The 20,928-nt window shown below is 41.5% G+C and overlaps 1 protein-coding gene across 5 annotated transcripts in view; it reads right to left on the reverse strand.

Annotated features, from left to right (window-relative positions):
- The window catches only part of TRIO (trio Rho guanine nucleotide exchange factor), a 365,950-nt gene that overhangs the window by 213,894 nt on the left and 131,128 nt on the right, over positions 1-20,928 (reverse strand). For all 5 annotated transcript variants that reach the window (XM_031003167.3, XM_031003166.3, XM_031003168.3 and 2 more), the window contains exons 3-6: positions 15,997-16,111; positions 9,395-9,587; positions 5,215-5,727; positions 3,314-3,436 (exon numbers count right to left, since the gene is read on the reverse strand). In XM_031003167.3, the coding sequence (XP_030859027.2) occupies positions 3,314-3,436; positions 5,215-5,727; positions 9,395-9,587; positions 15,997-16,111 (944 nt within the window). The remainder of the gene's footprint in view (positions 1-3,313; positions 3,437-5,214; positions 5,728-9,394; positions 9,588-15,996; positions 16,112-20,928) is intronic.

Here is a 20,928-nt window from a genome sequence, read left to right on the forward strand (position 1 = left end):
ATCTTCAAGTCTATCAGTTTATTGCAAAAATAGGGATTTTAAAAACCCACCCTTTTTGCAGAACAAGCTCTCATATGGAGTTTCCCTTTCCACCTCCAAAGTTCTTTAAGGCTCAGTATCGCAGGGTGTGGTGTGGTGCGGGATTCAGACCTTCAGCAAATCCGAAGTTGCTGTTGTTCATGTATTTTTTATTTTTTTCACTGTTACCACATCACTCCTTCCCATGGGTCCCCCAAAATCGTAGATACCTCTTTGGCTCCTCTCAATGTTGCCCCAATCTGATTTCCTGATCTGTCCAAACTTCCCTATGTTTTTCCCCCTTCTCTCACTTCCCACACAACCCCTCTAAGCCAATCTCCCACTGCCTCGAACAGGGACCCCACAACAGCCTCCTTCCTGTCTCTTGCTGCCTGCAGTCCACCCAAGTAAGCGGCTGAAAGAACTCACTTGTTCATTCTTTCTTTGTATCTTCTTTCATTCATCCTTTCCCTCTATTTCTCACCCAAACCAGAACTTGGTGGAGTTGCCTCTGTCTGGGATTAGAGCCACAGGACTCCAGCCTCAGGGTTACATCTCCGGGCTGCATCTGAAGGCTAGAATCAGCTAACAGACATCGCATGTCTGGAGTCGCAGAAAGAGGCTGCAACAGTCAAGCCACGCTCAGTGAGGTAACCTCTCTGGCTCGTGTGGCATTAACGCTCTAACTGGCATCTGGTAAATTAAAAGCAAGGCCTCCCATTCCCAAGTGCATTCTTTCTCTCTTTTCCTCCCTCCTAGTAAAGTGACAAGAAACTAGATTTGCTGATTTTGCTTTCTCTATATCCTTAAAAGAGAAAAAGCCAGTCCGACAGGTCTGTTAGGAAAAGCACAAGATGCACTCTGTTAAGATCTGGAGAAGAGATGTCTCTTTGGATGGCTCTATTGTGACAACCACTGATCATACCTACCCATCCCTAGATTGTAACAGCTTCCTGTATCACTTTTATATAAAAACAGACTTTACTAGTCTATGTATGATGCTTTTTCCACCTCCCCATCACTTCTAGCACACATAAATGAGTATGGTAGCATACAGCCTAAATCTACAGCCTGGACATCAATATGGTAATGTGCAATTCCCTAAATTAGAAGTACCTGCACCTACAGGCTTATCATCATAGTTTTTGTAAATATCTGTTATAGTAGAACATGCATAATTGTTGGTATCCCTTAATATGCTTTCTTTAAAAGCTGTTAACTTGGCATATTGGTATTTAGTATCCTTATTTTGTCAGAAATTGTTCAAAACACTATAGCGAGCAGAAGGGGCTGAAGGTTAAATACCCTTGCCCTGCATTATTAAATGCCACAGATACTAGGGATTCGTGGAGGTATTCAACACAAGGAGCAGTCCTGGTCCAGAAAGCTCCCCAGCAGGCATCACCTTCATGGCACCGAGCTACCCACATGCATTGTATTACAAGTTTAACTTAGAAAAGTAACAGAAGTATATTGTAGAAAATTAGAAAATATATTCGACCCCCCCCCCCAAAAAAAATAGCTGTAACTCATACTTTTAAGTTTCTTACCTGCTTTAACTGCATCTTTAATTATATTGATAACATCACTGGTAAGAATTTACATTTATACAGTACTTACTACATGTCAAGCAGTATGTTTTGCATTTTACATATACATGTAATACCATGGAAGGCAGGTATTACCCCCAGTTTACAGATTAAGAAACTGAGGCTCGAAGAGGTTAAACAGCCTTCCCAAGGTCACACGGCAAATAAGAAAGTCAGAATTAGAAGCCTCTACGTCCACAACCCATTTTCCTGTCTTCTATACTATGGTTCCTATTCCCTTGAGTCCTAAATCTGCCACTAATAATGCTGAAGAAAGGGGGAAGAGAGAATATATTTTTCTGTTCATTTCTAGCACATATTTTAGTATTTCTAGTTTTTAAAGTATGTGGCATAGCAGACTGAATGGTCTCTTGCCAAAAGTTTCAGAAAATTCTAAAAAAACTGACAGTAATTTTTTACAAACAAATTTTTATCTATGCCCAGGTTTGACGATTCAAACCAGAAATTCTCTTACTTTAAATTCTAGAACAGATGTAAAACTTTGATGGCATTTATTACTAAAAATTATATTGCAAAATCTTATCTTTGAAACTACCTAAATTGTAGCACCTAGTTGACTGTATTTTAATTAAATGGCATCTTTCTGAATTAACTTAAACAAAAACCCTGTCTTCATATTGCTTTATTTTTTTGTTTTTGAGACAAGGTCTTGCTCTGTCACCCAAGCTGGAATGCAGTGGTGTGATCATAACTCACTGTTGCCTGCAACTCCTGGGCTCAAGCAATCCTCCAGCCTCAGCCTCCCAGATAGCTGGGACTACAGGTGTGCACCACCACACTTGGCTAATTTTTTAATTATTTTTTTTTTTAGAGATGGGGTCTTGCTGTGTTGCCCAGGCTGGTTCATATTGCTTTAATGCTCTACAACAAACGTTACAAGGTTTAAGAGTGGATAATCCTCACAGGGCTGGCTTAAAGTCCAAACCAAAACTCCTTGTCCCTGAAGAGGAAATTTCTAGAAGCTTCACAGACTACAGAGGCAAGCAAATGTCCTATAGAACGTACAGTTTTAGTAACATTAACTATAAAACTGTAACAGAAGTGCTACTCAAAATTCAGTGTTTTGGTTTGGTTTTGGTTTCTGTGATGTAGTCCTACAGTCACCCCCTATCTGGCCTCTAAGATCCTGACAGTCACGACAGCCAAGGGTAGCAGATGCAACAACCTTAAAGAGGGCCAGGGGATCCCAGGCAAGGCTGAGGGCCAGACCCCAGTCCTCCAGCTCAGCTCGGAAGGAAATCTCATGCCTCAGGAGAACTAGCGAGTGCCCTGAGGTCAGCAGCAGGCTTGCTCCTTTCACTGTCATGAACAGCAGCCAGCAAACTGACAGCGCTCCGTCCGGGGGACTCACTGTGCCTCCCAGCAGCTTTGCTGGGGCCCCCGTGGGCTCCTATGAAGAGCAGCACAGGAGCCAGCATCCCAAGTGTCTGTGCTGAACTAGCCAAGTCATTGGTTCAAGTTTCACTGGTTCGTCTGTTTGCTTGTTTTCATTTTTGTTTAAAACTTAAAATGTGGGATACTGAGACAATGGAACCCTAGGGAACACCCTCCATGTGAAGGTCAGCTGCTACAATCAACAGCCACTCTGAAGGCCCCTTGAAAGCCCCAGCACACAATTTGCCAAATGCCTCCCATTTGCTAAAACACTGTCACATGCCAGGGTCCAGCTGTTCCGAGTGTCTTACCATACAGTTCATGGCAAAGTGATTGTGCTGCGTCTGAAGCTCCATGGCATGAGGGTGGCTGGTCCCAATCTCCGTGTAGCTGTTTAGAAACAGGCCTTTGTTGTGTGTGATCCAGTCAAACATCTAACGGAAGGAAAAAGACAACCCGCCATCACTCCAGAAAGAGAAATTATTGACACAGGCCCACAGATGGGGCAGTACCAAGAAAGGGCAACTTCCTTCCTTGGACAACTTCAAGCGCTGTCTGATTCTCTCAGAAGAGTCTTTACTTCGAAGAACAAGTCAGCAGTTCTGAACTTGCAGGACCTACCAGAAAATCTTATCTGATGTGTTCCTCTTACAGAGAAGGAATTAAGAAGCAGATAAGTAAAGAGAGTTACTCTAATCCCCCAGGCTGATTAAAGACTCTGATCCTCTGACTCTCAGCCCAGTCTCCCTGCCACGCTGAACTACTTAATTTGCCACAGTGAGCTTCAATTAAAGACCCGTTAGGGTGAAATTAGGAACTTAACGGTCTCTGGATGGGTTCTGCTGTGCCCACAGGTTACTGACAGAAATATCAATGACTAAAAGATTCCACTGTTTGATCAAGAAGTACATAGACACCTGTGCAGATTGCAAAAACATAAAATTTACTATAAAAAAGGTGGGAAAAACTAACTATGACATCTCCCTTAAGGTTCAATATAGATGTTACTTGGACAAGGATGTCAATGAAGACATTTGCAATGAAAACATTTAAGAAAATATAGATGACTATCATCAATTAGCATTGCTACCATGACTCGAACCAGAATCCCAGTGACAGTAACCTGGTCTTCCAGCAATTGAAAAGAACGTATTCCAGTCTCTTAGACAAGGTGCTACTTAAAACAAAAGAACACTGACAGATACGTTAAAAGCTTTAGTAATAAAAACACTGGATTATCACCTTTTGAAAAGTCCTTTTACATCCAAGAATTCTAATATGGCTTTTTACTTTACAAAATATTCTCCTGTCCATGTAATAATATAAAATTCAATGAGCTCAAATAAAACTCAATGATTAATTCACCCATGTTCATGGCTTGCAACACATACCTATGGGTAAGTGCCCAGTTTCCACATTGCTAAGATTCAATTAGCCAGTAATTGATAAGGATTCACTTTGACCAGTTGGTCTGCCTGGTGCATAAGAATAAAACATGAGACTAGAGGTGATTACCGACTATATTACCCAGAAACTGTTACTTTTAACACATTACTCATCTTGATTTTAAAAAACATACTCAATAGATTGGAATGGTGTTTTGTCAATAACATAACCCTGTGAAATTTTCACTTTTTTTTTTTTTTTTTTTTAAGACGGAGTCTCACTCTGTCGCCCAGGCTGAAATGCAATGGCACGATCTTGGCTCACTGCAACCTCTGCCTCATGGGTTCAAGCGATTCTCCTGCCTCAGCCTCCTGAGTAGCTGGGATTACAGGCACGTGCCACCACACCCGGCTAATTTTCGTATTTTTAGTAGAGACGGGGTTTCACTATGTTGGCCAGACTGGTCTCAATCTCCTGACCTCAGGTGATCAGCCCACCTCGGCCTCCCAAAGGGCTGGGATTACAGGTGTGAGCATGGCCGAAATGTTCACTCTTTTAAGTGAAAATATCATTCCTATCTTACAGGCATCCTAGACCAAAGCATAAGTAATTTGAACTCAAAATTTCTAAAACAGCACTGTATTGCACAACGAGTAAAACCGGAAAACAGATTTCAGTGCCATTTCTGAAATGACTCTCGCTGGTTTAGAACACACACGGTGAGTATAGCCTTACCATTCTCCACCTTTTCTCTTTCCTTCCACCCGAACCCACCAGCGCTGGCTTCCCCCATGTCCACTGAGGCATTAGCCTCCCCCGTCTTTACCTTCTCAGCATCCTGTTCAAACAGCCTCAGCTGGAAGCACTGGTCCAGCTTCAGCTTCCTCACATGCCACATCTGGTGCAGATGCTGCCGTGTCGAGTGCAGCCGGTCCAGCATGGTGGACACCTTGGGCAAGAGGTTCTGCAGGTCCGCATTGCCTGAGCCTGAGTTCTTTTTGGGGAAGCTTTCACTGCTCTGTATCCTCTGAAGCAGCTTCTGTCCCTCCAAATCCAGGTCCTCGATGGGGGCCTTAATCACCTTCTTCTTCAGCTGAGAATGTTCCTCGATCATATTCCGAGCCCCCTCTAAATCCTGAGGCAGCTCCTTCTTAGCTAGGATGTCCTGAAGTTCCTCCAGCCGAGACAGCATGTGGGTGGCATTGCTAATGTAGTCTTCAAAAGCAACTCTGATTTCAATCCATTCTTCGTGGTTGTATTCCAGGCAGCCATCAAACTCAGGAGTTAGCTGAGAAGGATCAACTACTTTGGTAAGGCCTTCTAAAGAGACCATATTTGTCTTAAGGGAAAAAAAATCACGTATGAGAAGATGAACCAATTTTATATAGTTTTAACATAATGCAATTTGCAATGCTCAGTCACAGGTTTTCAAAGTTAAAGTAATCTATTTATAGAAAACATAACATACCTGGTTCTGGCCCCATAAAAATAAATGTAGATGAAAGAAGCATTATCAGTACAATGAAAGACAAATCCATTATGGCAACAAATATATGTCAGCTGGAATACCTAAAATTGTAGAATCGTGTATTTCATGAGAGCTAAAGAAATGAGATTTCTTTCCAAGAAGATGGAGATTAACCCACTATAACAGACACATTAAACTAGGAAACAGGTTAAATTGCAAGTTCAGAGCAAACAATTCAGAAATTTCACTTACATCAATGCATTCTTCTCCCCATTCTTTTTCATCCATGCCAGAAACTCTGTGGAGGTTTTCTACTACTTGCTATTACACAAACGTCTTGCTCAAGGGCATCAAAACCCTTTTAAGTGTAACGTCACTCTAAATTCAATTACGTGTGGGCTGCCTATTAAACGACGAATGCTGCTCCAACCAGACCACCCTATCATTCATCTTGCCTAACCCTAACCTCACTGCCCATCAAATAACAGATGAGGGGATATGAATGAATTTATAAAAATTTAGAAAATACTCAAGAGTTGGCAAGAAAGCTGGCAGAGGCTCATTTGACAGAGCTAAGGACAGAGGCAATGTTTTATTCATTGCAATAATCTGCTGTGATTCTGAACAGTCCTAGAGTTGTATATAATCTGTACTACATTGCAATTTAACAGTGACAAAGTTTTAGTCAATTACAGTCTAAGCAAGAAATCTTTATATTTATTATTATTATTATTTTTTGAGATGCAGTCTTGCTCTGTCACCCAGGCTGGAGTGCAGTGGCGCAGTCTCAGCTCACTGCAACCTCTGCCTCCCAGGTTCAAGTGATCTCCTGCCTCAGCCTCCCGAGTAGCTGGGACTACAGGTGCCCACCACCACTCCAGGCTAATTCTTTTGTATTTTTAGTAGAGATGGGGTTTCACCATGTTGGTCACACTGGTTTCAAATTCCTGATCTCAAATGATCCACCCACTTCAGCCTCCCAAAGTGCTGGGATTACAGGCATGAGACATCGCACACGACCTTTTTTTTTAAAAAAGGAAAAAAAGTGTCATGCTCTGTCTTCCAGACTGGAGTGTGGCGATGATTACATGCTGTAAGCTTAAATTCCTGGGCTCAAGCCATCCTCCCATCTTAAGCCTCTTGAGTAGCTGGAATTACACGTGTGCCACCACACCTGGTGATTTTTTTTTTTTTTTTTTGAGACAGGGTTTTGCTCTTGTTGCCCATGCTGCAGTGCAGTGGTGCAACCTCAGCTCACTGCAACCTACACTTTCCGATTTCAAGTGATTCTCCTGCCTCAGCCTCCCGAGTAGCTGGGATTACAGGTGACTTACACCACGCTCAGCTAATTTTTGTATTTTTAGTAGAGATGGAGTTTCACCATGTTGGCCAGATTGTCTCGAACTCCTGACCTTGTGATCCGCCCGCCTCGGCCTTCCAAAGTGCTGGGATTACAGGCATGAGCCACCGCGCCCGGCCACACCTGGCTAATTTTTAAAACAAAATATAGAGACAGGCTCTTGCTAAGTTTCTCAGGCTGGGCTCGAACTCCCAGCCTCAAGCAGTCCTCCTCCCTTAGAATCTCAAAGTGCTGGGATTACAGGCATAAGCCACTGTGCCTGGCCTCGGCAAGAAATCTTAACCTCACCTTATCATGATGTGAAGCAGATTAATATTAATATGCCTCAAGGAAAACATGGAGGGGGATGATTAAATGCAAAGACAAAGGTGAAGGAGAAAGAGTTGTGACCTAGAACCAAAAGAGAAAACAAGAAGGGCTGGTCCAGCGTGCTGGTTGGCAAAAGAAACAGCAGAAGGCAGCGGAGGTAGAAAGAGGGATGACTCCTGATCCAGCACTTATGCCTACAATCCTACCATAGGCCCATTCCTCTCTCGTTTGCTGGACTTTTTTTTTTTTGAGGCGGAATCTCGCTCTGTTGCCCAGGCTGGAGTGCAGTGGCACAATCTCGGCTCACTGCAAGCTCTGCCTCCCAGGTTCACGCCACTCTCCTGCCTCAGCCTCCCAAGTAGCTGGGACTACAGGTGCCTGCCACCACGCCCGGCTAATTTTTTGTATTTTAGTAGAGATGGGGTTTCACCGTGTTAGCCAGGATGGTCTCAATCTCCTGACCTCGTGGTCCGCCCGCCTCGGCCTCCCAAAGTGCTGGGATTACAGGCGTGAGCCACCAAGCCCGGCCCTGCTGGATTTTTAATAATCTCCACAGAGGCAATCACTGGGGGAGAGAGAGAGGCTGGTAACAATGTAACAAGTTCCATAGAAAAACTGGTGCCTTTAAGAGCCCTGAGGGAGAGATCAAAACTGGACTGGAAAAACCTGTATGAATTGTATTGCCAGACCATTATTTTTACTTAAAACACTTATAATTAAATACAATGCACTTTCAATTCTGCATCAAGAAAACAACACCCAATAAACCATCCTCCAAAATTACTTCCTATTCTCTATGAAGAAGGCTTACTGGGTTCATCTTTCTGATGGAGTGTAGTAAACCTGAGTAGTTTCAAATTTAAAACTAAGTTCATATTTTGGATAGAAAAATGAGTACTATGCAAAGAATTTAAAAATCCAAGTAATACACCTGTGCAAACACTTTGAAAAGTATAGCATTATAACCTGAAGATTAGTATAGCATTATAACCTGAAGATTAAGGATTAATACTGTCTGATGTTTAATATTATTGCTGTTTACCTTAAAATACATGAATACATCCACTGAAACCTAACGTTTGAGCAGATTTGCCAGAGGAAGTGATCTACTCAACCAAAAAGTATTTCTTATTACAAAATATTAAAATCTTATTCCAAATGGAGCAAGAATCAAGTTTCATGCTGGCAGGAAGACTTTCCTCCCATAATCATCTCATTAAACTAACTGCACCGAAGGCCTTGTCAGAACCTTGGTAGCTTAAGGAGAGGAGGTTACAGTGGGAAACAAAATAATTAGTGGGCTGAGGGTTTTGTTTTGTTTTTACCACTGAAAGACGGCAATCTTCCATGCCTAACTGAATTCAGGACTCTGCACAGTTTTTAACACACTATCTCCATTTTCAGAAATCAGAGGCCTAATACATGCATTCTCTCCATTATCCATGACAGGATGAAACTTAGGGACTCTGAAGTTGGGCATTTCTCCCTAACATTCCCTCATCTCCAGGGCTGAGGCAAGGAGAATGAATCTGTAACCGTGCAAAGCCACAGTGCTGCCTGGTAAAGCTGTTTGTCAAGTGAAATATAAGGCAGCCAGCAAGCTTCTCTGCCAAGGCCTCACAACTCAACAGCCCATCACCCAACCCAAGGGAACTGAAACCTAAGCCCATGTGGGTAAAACAATCCACTCGGATGATGAACGCAGCTCTGTTATTTCATGCAATAACTAATTTTACGTATCACATGTTCGTAAGATATGCAGCTCCTGTTTAATATGTGGTTTAAAAAAAAAATCTCTCATTAGCCTCAATAGCGTTTAGTAAACCACACCAACTTGTTTAGTGGGTCTAGCCACACAGGGGAAGTTACCTCAAATTCAAATTTAGAACTGCCAAAATTAGTCCTCTGTTTCTGCCAGAAGTTGTCTGGCTTGATGATCAGGGCCACATGGATGCAGCAGGGGAAGGACTCCTGCAGGATCTTCAGCAGGGGCTTGATGGAGTCCCACTTGGACCCACGCATGTCCACAATCACCGTGAAGCCACGCTTGCAGACCTCCTCGCTGCAGAGAAAGAAAACATGGCTGAAGACGGGTTACATCTCTTGCCACTCTGTCTGGTCAGAGTCCCACTGGGTGCCACAGACCCAGCTTCCCTCCCCTGCTGGACACGTGCGGAGGCAGGGGAAGGAGCACACTGTGCTCAGCTCCTTCTCGTCCCTCCCTTGTACCACAAAGGAAGAGACCCAGGCTATACACGCTTCATGTTCAACCTGCAAAACCTGTTAAGATTTCAATTTTGTATTAATGGTTTTGCATCCCATCTTCTTTTCAGGAAAACAACGGTCACCATGCCCATTTCTCCTGACTTTGGTGCATTAACTGATTACATGAACTCCTCCAGTCACTCCTGCAAGCAAAGGTCTCCAGGGAGCATCGGGCGGGTACAAAACCCTGACAGCCTGCAAAACCCAGACTGGGGACAGTCTGAGACCTGTGGACGGCAGTTACCCCAGGACTCCCAGCACCCCAGGTGCTGAAAATGACCCCCCACTAGCATGGCTGGCAATGATGAGAACTTTCTTATGTTCCATTTTATTCCCTTTACCCTATCCCTGGCCCTGAAGCTATCTCAGTGGTTTTCCATACCATCCACCCGTCCCTGGGAGTTCTTGGCACCCTTCTGGCAGGCTCTGTGGTTTTAATCTAGTTCCACAACTGTACTAAGCCTTTATGTGGTAGCAACGCTGGCTTAACACTGCTGGCCTCTGACACACGTCAAGGCAGTGCTGGGAGTCACTATGTTCTTCCTCTCCACATTATTGCACTTAAAAAAAAAAAAGTGCCAGCTTCTAATTGTATTAAATCTCAACCACTGGCTACATGGGAAACACATACAATGCAAATCTGCAATAAAGAATGAGCAACAAGAGTTAAGGTGTCCTTAAACACAGGTTAAAAAAAATACTCAGTCGCACTTGGTTACAACTTCAGTGATAGAAGCTTCCGAATGGCCCTACAGTAAGGAACAATTGCAACCCTCACTGTTACACAGGGGTCTCTGACAGTCTATGCAGGCTGCTGATGCCTGCACCAGACAGTAACCAGGTAACGACTGCCTACAAGGTCTTTTTTGGAAATATACCTAGGACCTTATGGTACTCAATACGCACATGTGGTTTTCCCCAAACATAAATGTACCTTAGGGTAGAAAAGACATTTGACATTTTTCTGCTTTGGATAATTACCCCCCCAAAAAAACTAGTCTAAATTAAAAACCTGGAAAACTAATTGCTATCATTAAGTAATGCAAATAAAATTAATTCAAAATTAAAACCAATTTCATGCTCTTACATAGGCTCACTCCCCTAACCCTGCCCTCCTTCCCGCTCCCAACTAACTCACACTCACACACCCCATTCCCTTCTATATCTTGATTCAGACTATCAGACTAACTAGCTTTCCACGTTTTACAAATGCAAAGTACATATGACATCTACATCAGTAAGAGGGTGTATCACATCAACACCCCAAAAAAATGCCTGTATGGTTAGAGCCCAGCAGTAGGACCCAATCAGAAGGCGGCTCACAGTCAGAGGAGCACAGTGTCTAAAGCCAGGAGGAGAAAACAGATCCAGCAGCCTAGTTTATCACCCAAATGCTGAAAACTGATGAGGAACGATGTGATGAACTTCTAATAACTATCCCATAGGGATGTAAATTGAAATGATTTCAAATACTCCTCATGCCATCGCTTCTCCTCCACATCCCAATTAGGTCCTGGGTTACAATCCGGGTAACATCACGGGCAGAAACATCACCTGTTTTCTGACCTCCTTCATGAAACCTAGAGGCAAATGGGACTCCCAGAAACATCTCCTAAAGCCTCCTGTCATGGAAATTAAGCATTCTAGACTTCCTTGGGCTCTAATGGGGTTTGCAATCCCTCGAGATTCCATTCCACAGAAACTCCAGGGCCCTGGAGGCACTGGGGTGAGGGCAGCCTAAGCAGGAAGAGGCAGGTGCCCAGAGGCCAAGAGCTCTGCAAAGGAAGCCTAATGCCCGGTAAGGCATTCTACTCCAGATTCACATATTCTGCTGCCGTACACCAAAGACAGGAGATTGTAAAACGGTGGCAATATGTTTTATTTGTTTTACTAGTTGCTGTTTGGTAGACCGCACTGTAACCATCAGTCTTCACCATATCAAGATAAATTCCCTTGAAGCCTGTCTTTCTCCTAACATGGCCTTACACAGTATGCACATGAACTACAAAGCCCCTCTACTTGAAAGAAGCTTAAAAGGAATCCTGAATGACTCCAGGCTTAACAACAGGAATAAGCGGGAGAACAACAAAACCAAAAGCTACGCTGAGCTTGCACAGTTTACAGAAGGATTAACTATTCGCCTTCCTCCGTGATCAAACTGCTCCCACCCAGCGGCTTCCTAAGTAATGAAAATGGCAAATGGACTGGGCTGGGAGTGCACAGCATTTCAATCCATCTATTTTTATCAAGTTAAAAGCCAGTCATCATTAAGACAGCAGTGACTTGTAAACATCCCCAAACCTGGGTCCTATTTATGAGCACCTAATAAACACCTGCCTACTGGAAAAGGGCCAAGCCCTTCCACCACCTAAGAGACACTGTTCTTTGGGAAATGTGACTTATTAACCAGTTATTTTAGCATTTTTACCAAAGAGCCTCATGTTTATCTGTGAGATAAAGAAAGTTTACATAAAAATAAGGTCCCCTTTCAACACAGGTCCCTAAAAAAGAGAAACTCTACTTGTTTCGTTCCAAGAGGAAGAAAGTATCTTCTTATGTGAGTATTTATGAATGAATCAATTAAAAATCTTCGTATCATTTCATTAGTGGACAACAAGGAGTAAGAGTGGTTTATCTGTTAATATTTAGCAACCAAAAATCATTCTAAAGAAGGCAGAATGTTCTAGAACATAATTAGTATTAAATACAGTTCAAGTAATAAAAGCAACAGCCACCGAGAGACATTCTAAGATTAATGTCACTGTGCAGGACTTGCAATGACAGCAGCAAGAACTGCTGCTGCTTATTTCTCCTACACACGTTTAGTGGAAAGTTTCATTGCAAATGAATCTTATGAACTCACCTTGTTACTACAATTGTTTGTTTGTTTGTTTGTTTAAAAAAAAAAGGGCAGGGAGGGGCGAGCCCAGCAATAATACTCAAATCACTCACAGCTGCTCAGGTCACGTTCCTGTTGAACTGTGCCGGACCCAGACAATCTAGAAAGCATGCAGAAGAAAACAATGTGATCTGCCTCTAGAAATCATGTCAAAAGGAAAGTAATTGAAGGGTGAATATGAAATCAGAAAATTATTGCACTATATCTCAGCAAGCTACTGCATGTCAAGCACCATGCAGGATTACAGGAATAATCTTACTCGATACTCACAATGATCCCAAAATGTAAAGGTCATTATCACATTTTCAGATCAGGAAAGCAATGAAAGTGAAGTCATGTGTCCCAGGTCACAGTCAGTCTGAATCTGAGGCCCATGTTCTCCCTTCACATATGACACCAGCCCTGTGACTGTCTAACTGAGGAATGGCCGAAGGGCTGCCTTCAAATCTGGGAAGCACGAGGGAGCACTGGACACAGCAAAAGGTCTCACAGGCCCCAAGACATACACACAAATGTACAGCTGGGTAGAAACGCCTTGTGTTCATACCACTCTACTACAACAAACCATCAGACTTACAAACTACACATAAGCAAAATCACAAGTCCAAAGAAATTCACACACCAGTAATTTGCTGATGATTTTTACAGATTGGTAAAATCTGTATCACATAATTTGTTTGGTTAAAACCAAACAGCACTCCTGCTGCTATACACTCACTAGGGGTAGCACCTGCAGGACCCTGGGAGAGACAGCCCAGAGAGGACTCACTTTGTGGCCACTTCTTTCAATTTGGACTACTCTGAAATCTTTCTCCATTATCACTCGGCAAATGCATCATTTACATGTTAATCCACCTCTCTTATTTGCTCATTAATCAAGGGCAAGCACAATGGCATTTCTTGTCACTTGGGACTGCAGTTAATGCAAACGCAAACCTAGGTACTGACATGAAGAGACTGTTCAGTGGCCGGAGGGTCATCCTACACACTCAAGTATTTTTGAATGACATGATGTGATCTTTGGGATTTGTTATAAAATACACCAGGTGAATAATTAGAGAAAAACAAGATTGGCAAAATCTGATAAACGCTGAAGCTGGGTGAAGGGTATATGTGTGTTCATGATATTATTCTCTCCACTTTTGTGTATTCTCACAATTTCCCACAAAAAAAAGGCTTTTTTTTAAAGTGGGTCATCCAGATTATCCAAAATGTGCTTGAACCAATTTCTATATCAATTAAATGAATAATTTTTTAATATTTACTATTAACATAGGTTTCAAGACCAAAAAGCAAGTTGTCAAAGTTACCACTATATAGTATTCAAATTCACAAGAGTGAATATCAAATTCAACTTTAGTTTTTATTAAACTATATGACAAGTATCAGTTTGATTGGCAGTTATTTTTTTTTAACCCTGCCCTTTGTATTTCTTTTTCCATCATTATCACAGACTTGGCACATAGTCAAAGCTTAGTAAGTAGTAGTTTACACTCTATTTTTATTTATAAATGATAGTGAGTATAAATAACTTCTAAACTACTTTCCAACTCTAAGATTTCAACAGGTCAGCTGCCTAAGAAATACCAGAAGAAGAAAGGGAAAACTTACTCCAGATAAGTAGGGCTCACTTAGTCACTGATGCCACACAGTGAAAATTTTCTCATAAAGGATACTCTGACAGAAAACCCAAGAACCTCCCCAGCAAGTCAAACTATCAAGACCAAAAGCTGATTGCCATCAGCCACAGCCAGCCCTGTTAGGGAGGGGCATGGCTGCCTTGTCCCGCTGGTGTCAACCTACACAGGTTGAGTGCTGCGAACCACGTGCTGTGGTAGATCTATTACCTTTACCACAACCCCTGAAACCCATTATGCTGTTACCATCTTACATCATTCTCTTGTAACATGTTCCTTAAGGTTACTATCTAGCCAGCCCATATTATGGCCGAGTTTTCTCTCACACATCCTCATTTAGTCTCTTAGGAAACACCTCCTCTCACTCTACCATGGCCGCCACTGATGCCCTTCAGTATGTGCCTTTCTGGAATAAAAGAGACACCTGAGGACTCACCCTTTCCTCATAGACAGGCACCCCTCCAACCTGCAACACACACCAAATCTCCTATTCCAGGCATGACTGTATCCTTAGATTATATCAGCATGGTATTATATTTTCCAGAATATAACTGGAACAATTAAATGGAGATATTAATTGGTGTGATCTGGCTCTGTGTCCCCACCCAAATCTCATGTTGAACTGTAATCCCCAATGTTGGAGGTAGGCCTAGTGGATGGTAATAGGATCACGGGGCGGGGGGGTGTTCTAATGGTTTAGCACCATCCCCCTAGTGCTGTCCCCTGATGGAGTTCTCATGAGATCTGGTTGTTTAAAAGTGTGTGGCACCTGACCCCCTACCTCCACCCTCTTCCTCCTGCTCCAACCACGTGAGGATGTGCCTGCTTCCCCTTTGCCTTCTGCCATGATCGTAAGTTTCCTGAGGGCTCCCTAGCCATTAAATCAATTAAACCTCTTTTCTTTATAAATTACCCAGTCCCAAACGTTTCTTAATAGCAGTGTGAGAAAGAACTAATACATTAATATAGGGAGGAAATTTCCTCCACCAGTTGTCAGCTAGATCTACAAATAAAACTCGAGTAATACATTTCCAGAGCAGAAACAGATTCTAAATTCCTCAAGTATACACAGCTCCTAGTAACTCACAACTCCCCACTTGCGGACTCTCCAGAAAACACAACATTGCTCGCTCTTGGTGTTCTTTGGCATCTATGCTAAAAATTCCCATTACCAATGGAGTCTCAATTTTGATAGAGATTCCCAAATCTACGCCCAATATATAGCTAGTAAGGATTTTTAATGCCCCACAAACTTCGTGCTACATATCAACAGACTATTTTTAAGGAACTAACGTTTGCCAAGTAGGCAGAAATGCATTATCAAAAGCAGCACCCAATTCTGATCATCCAGGCCTCTGTGTCACGGTATTAGAATCATCAACAATGGCTTTCTAACTCAGGCACCACCACATCCTGAAATCCCACCCGAGTATCCCAGATACACTGTCAACACACAAAGCTCTTACCTACCTTCATGTCCCTGCAACCCAAAGGGCTTTACACTAGACAATAATGGTCACAAAATGGTAATAAGGTGAAAGATAATGACTTTCGTTTTATACTACTTTGCCTGGAATGCAGGCTACAATTTAGCTGATTTCTAACGAGTATAGCGCCACATCTCTTGTAAATGTGACATCAGTGACAAGCACAAGCCACACAGAACTTACCTGGGAATACAGGCTAGATAGGAAATGAGTCTCCTGAGATCCTCCTGTCGTATTCTGTCATGATTGCTGCGGGCCGGAAACGTTAAAATGGGACCTCCACGTTTATCTCTACCACCTAAAAAACAAACATTAGGAATACACTTAGACACAAGATAAGACAGAAATCCTATGTTATCATCCATTCACTCTGTCAAAATTATTCCTAAAGCAACTACACAAATTTGCACAGGGCAGAAGTCCTTGTTTCACCTGAGGCACAGTGAGGACACGTCATCCCTTCAGGGGATCTGGGAGAAAATGTCTGAGCTCTGCAGGCCACAAGGAAGGTACTACATATGGCCTTGTCTTTTTCTTCCAATGTTTTGGGAAAAACTCCTTTCTTCAGTTTTTATGTTTTGGACAGAAAAAAAAGTTGTCACGTCCATGTGTTTCACTCACCTCAGACAACCACCTCCCTCACAGCTGCCCTCTATGCCAGTCTCCCCCACATTTTTCCCCATTGCCCTGCATTCAAAGTTCTTTCTTTCCTATCAAGAAGATGGGTCTAAGTCTTGAAAGGAAAGTGAAAGGAACATTCTCCAAGCTATGCTGATAACTTTATAATCTGCGACGGATGGCACCTGACCCTCACTGGTCCAGCTTTGCCAGTCTCTCACACAGAACCACACACATGCATGTGAGAGAACCACATGAGAATTTTCAAGCTAATTAGCTTAAGGATTTTAGAAAATTTCTATCACACACTAAGAGTACAAATCTCAGAGTATGTGACTTTGACAGACAGGCAGGCAGAACGATTTCTTGTTAACATATACAATCCTAATGAAGTCAGCTTGGTATCACTAAACGCTTATGGTAAAATTGTCACATTTATTTTATTACTTCCATCGGGGTTGTCAGGAAAATAGAGGAAGAAAATTTAGCCTTCTCAAGTGGATCCTTCATTTAGTTTTAGAACTCTAATGATCTCTCTTCGGGAGACCTCAAAATTCAAGTCACAATACAAAACTCTTCATTATTTTCTGTGCACCAAAAATCATCATCTAAAATTAGAAAGCAAACCAAAAAAAAAAAAAAACCAGAAGATTCTTTCCTTTTAGAACAGCCAAAAAGCATACAGCAGAAGATGATGGTATTTTAAAAACATATTTTACCAATATGGTTTTCATAACTTCATAGGAATTACGTACTCATTCTAAATAATAATGAAACTTCATTTTGATTGGGAATAAAGCAATCCACATGTATTGTTCAGTCATGTAATCTAGAAAAGCCTTAAATTATTTCTAAATCCAATAATTTAGGTATTATATGGGAGCAACAATCACAGGTAACAACAGATCCAGGTAGGGTATCACGTGCTCTACGTACACTTTCTGATGTGATTTTACAATGACTCTGTTGAGAGGTTTTATCATTCCAGTCTTATAAAGATACTGAGGCTCCAAAAGCTTAAATAAAGATGAAGGAACTATGCAACACTGTCATCGCTAGGTCTTTGCCCAGACAAAAGAAAATTGTATGATCTTTCGAACTACTGGCTTTACTTCTTTTTTAGTAGTAAAAATGTCACAGAGATAACTAAGTAACGGGTTCCTGGTCCTTTGAGGGGGCTAACATTTATGAATGAAAAGTACTATTAAACATGAGAAGCAGTACTGCTCATTATCAACTGATCTTCTGAAACATCTGATATGATTTTTAGGGTAACATCAATGGCTCTAATTTTTTGGAATACCTCTTATCCCCAAGATAAGACAGATTAACAATTTCAATATTTTTCGTTTCCCAGTACCTTTCATGCTTTTCAAAAGAGTCAATCTCCTTGACTGAAATTATCATAGATCAACACATATTATAGAAACTTGAATTACTAAAAATACAGTACATATTATTTAAATTAAAACATTCCCCTCACTTTGGGTAAAGAGAAAGCTAGCATCTAACATTTTTTCTCGACCACAGTTCTGAATTTTTAAAATGTGTTTGAAATGCAGCATAATGTTTGATTCCATAGGGACCCACATGACACTCTCCTCCCTCCTGGGTCACCGTAGCTCACAAGTCAAGCAAGGCATGCTCCACCACGGGTGTGAGAAGTAGAATCCAAAATCTGCCAATCTAAGAAAGTTGCTTGGGAAGTCAGTAGTGTGCACAATGCACACAGCCATTCTGATCACCCCAGACCTGAGAACCAAAGGCAGCTCTGTGCAGAAGTTTTGACAGCCCCTACTACACTTTTCCAACTTTCAACTACAGAGATTTCTCCCAGGCTGGTAGCACTAGTGAGCAGTATCCTAAGACTTGCTACCAAGTTCATCCGCTTAGGCACTGAGTCATGTCCTAAGAAAAGCTTATAGACACCTGAATCTGAATTTTAAGATAGAGGAAAAATTTTCACTTTTCCTTTTCCTAGAAAAGAACTTCAGAAAATTCACTGGGATATTTTTACAATTTTATCAAAAATCATTTGTGAAGTAACAATCTTTTCCCACGCTAATCTCCCTGCTAAGGGTGCACCTTCCAATAGATGGTATAACACAGTTAATGATCACTTTCTGCTGACTCCTCCTCAGGGAGGTATGAAGAAAAAATCTTAGAAAGGATGAAGTATAGTTCAGAGGAACATGGTTGCTAAACCTCAAGGAGCTTAAAATCAACTACACAGGTGTCTGTTTAATTCTATTCCCCAAGATTTAGGTTGGTTTCCAACATCACAGGAAGTACCCAAATGAAAATAGCATCTGAGTATAATGCAGAAAAGTCACAAATGCAAGTTCTGTTCCTGTTCCTAAACTAGTAAAAATAACAGCACTGCAGTTCATAAAAACTTCACCTATTAGATACACTCATATGTGTGTGTTATCAACCCTAAGCCACATGGTGAGGCAGGCGGGACAGATGTCAGCTTCATTTTATAGATAGGAAATCAATGCCTTAGTTTCAACAATGAAATGAAAAAGACAGGAAATGCTGCCAGCATCACAGGATGTCTATGTATGGAAGCTTTTCATGTCTGTAACCAAACAACAGCTCATTGATTATCTGCTTATCCAAATGCTGCCTTAGTCAAAAAGCAAAAAACAAAAACAAAAACAAAAAAAAACAAACCAGTTTTTGTTTATAATGATGGTGTTTTACTTTCAGTTCACATAAACCTGCATCCTCTCCTATAACCAATCTTATTTCTCTAAGGCACTTCTTACCTTCTAGGAAATGGTACAATTTACATATTCTTTCTGTCTATCTGTCTCCTCCACTAGAACATAAGCTCCATGAGGGCAAACATCTTTGTTTCATTCGCTGATTTAAGAATACACAATGCTCTCCATGCCCAGTGAGACTGGCATTTGCTGAATGGATTATTTTTCCATATTCCACACAACATTAACTAAAAATACCTCCTATCAGGTATCAGTTAGCAGCAATGCCTGATGGATATCCTGTGGATGCTAAGGGAACTGAGGTTTATTTTAGTAATAGAAAGAAGGCTGAAAGGGTCCTACACTATAGCTATACACGTCTGTGTGACACTTATTTCCTTAAACCCTGAGACCTCATTTCCCTCTTCTTAAAACTCCAGGAGACTTGGTCTCTTGAGCAATGTGGCCCAGGATGACCACAGAAACAGCTAGATTCACAATCACCTCTTTCTCTTTAAGTGAATTAGAAGCTCACCTTTCACTTATTTAGAAAGAACTTGCGAGAAAGCCACGCTTGCTTTGAGGAGTAAAATGTAAATTTCAACGAACCAACTGTATCTTTCTCTCCATAGCGCTTGTTTCAATTGAAATTGATTCTTCAGCCGCTGTCCAACCTCCCACTCCCAACTCCCAAGGAACAGTCTAACTCACACTGACAATAAAAAGCAGCCTTTGCCAAGGAAATCTCTGAAAGACACAGTTTGTGAAAAAGAGAAATGATGGCTAACGTCTATTAAGTGTGCCATAAAATAATACAACTCTGTTAAAAGGATGCCCACGGGGCTCCTGCTCTAATAGCAGCCAAGGCGAGCACCTCGCCAGCCCTGCACCTTCTAGGCTCACCTCTTGCTGCCTGGTCCTGAGAACCAGGAATTGGCTCATGGAGTATTTCTACTGAAGGCTGAGAAGACTCGGCAGCCTGCATGAAAAGTCCTGCCAGTTCCCGCACTCTCAGTCAGTCCCTGCCAGCTCCCACTATGCTAGGATGCTAACAAGAATATCGAAGATGAATGGAAGGTTCCCCTTCTCTTCCGGGGAAATGCAGTACTCTGCAAAACTGGACCATGAAGAACTAAGGTACCAGCAAACCTTAAGGCATCAAATCCCACATTCCTGTCAATATCCCCAACTAGATAAGAGTGAATGTTCACTGCACCCCAAAAAGCTATTCTAAAAGAAAAAAAAAACAAATGTCCATCAATGGGCATCTGACTGAATTAACTATATATATACACATATGTGTGTGTGTATATATATATGTATGTATGTATATATATGTATATATATATGTATGTATATGTATGTATATATATGTATGTATATATGTGTATATATAGACACACACATATATATATAAACATACATATAGACATATATAAACATATATATATACACATAGAGACAGAGTTGTGTTTTACTCTGGTATATATATATTTGTGTATTACTCTGTTACACAAAACAGAGTAATACACAACTGTAAAAAGCAATGAGAACTCTATTATGTGTTGCTATATACTGATCTCCAGAATATTCTTTGAAATAAAACAAGCAAAGATAGAAAATGAGGCCTATTACGTTTTTGTTTATCTCAGGGAGAAGAAGATGAAAACAGAAGGGAAAATCAATATAATTGCTCATATTTTAAAAGCAGAAGGATTAAACCAAAAACTTAAAAAAAAAAGTTTTCCTATAGGGGAGGCACAGGGTGGAGAAAGCAAACACAAAAACT

Source organism: Gorilla gorilla, chromosome 19 (genome assembly GCF_029281585.2).
Source record: "Gorilla gorilla gorilla isolate KB3781 chromosome 19, NHGRI_mGorGor1-v2.1_pri, whole genome shotgun sequence".
In the NCBI taxonomy this organism is placed as follows: domain Eukaryota; kingdom Metazoa; phylum Chordata; class Mammalia; order Primates; family Hominidae; genus Gorilla; species Gorilla gorilla.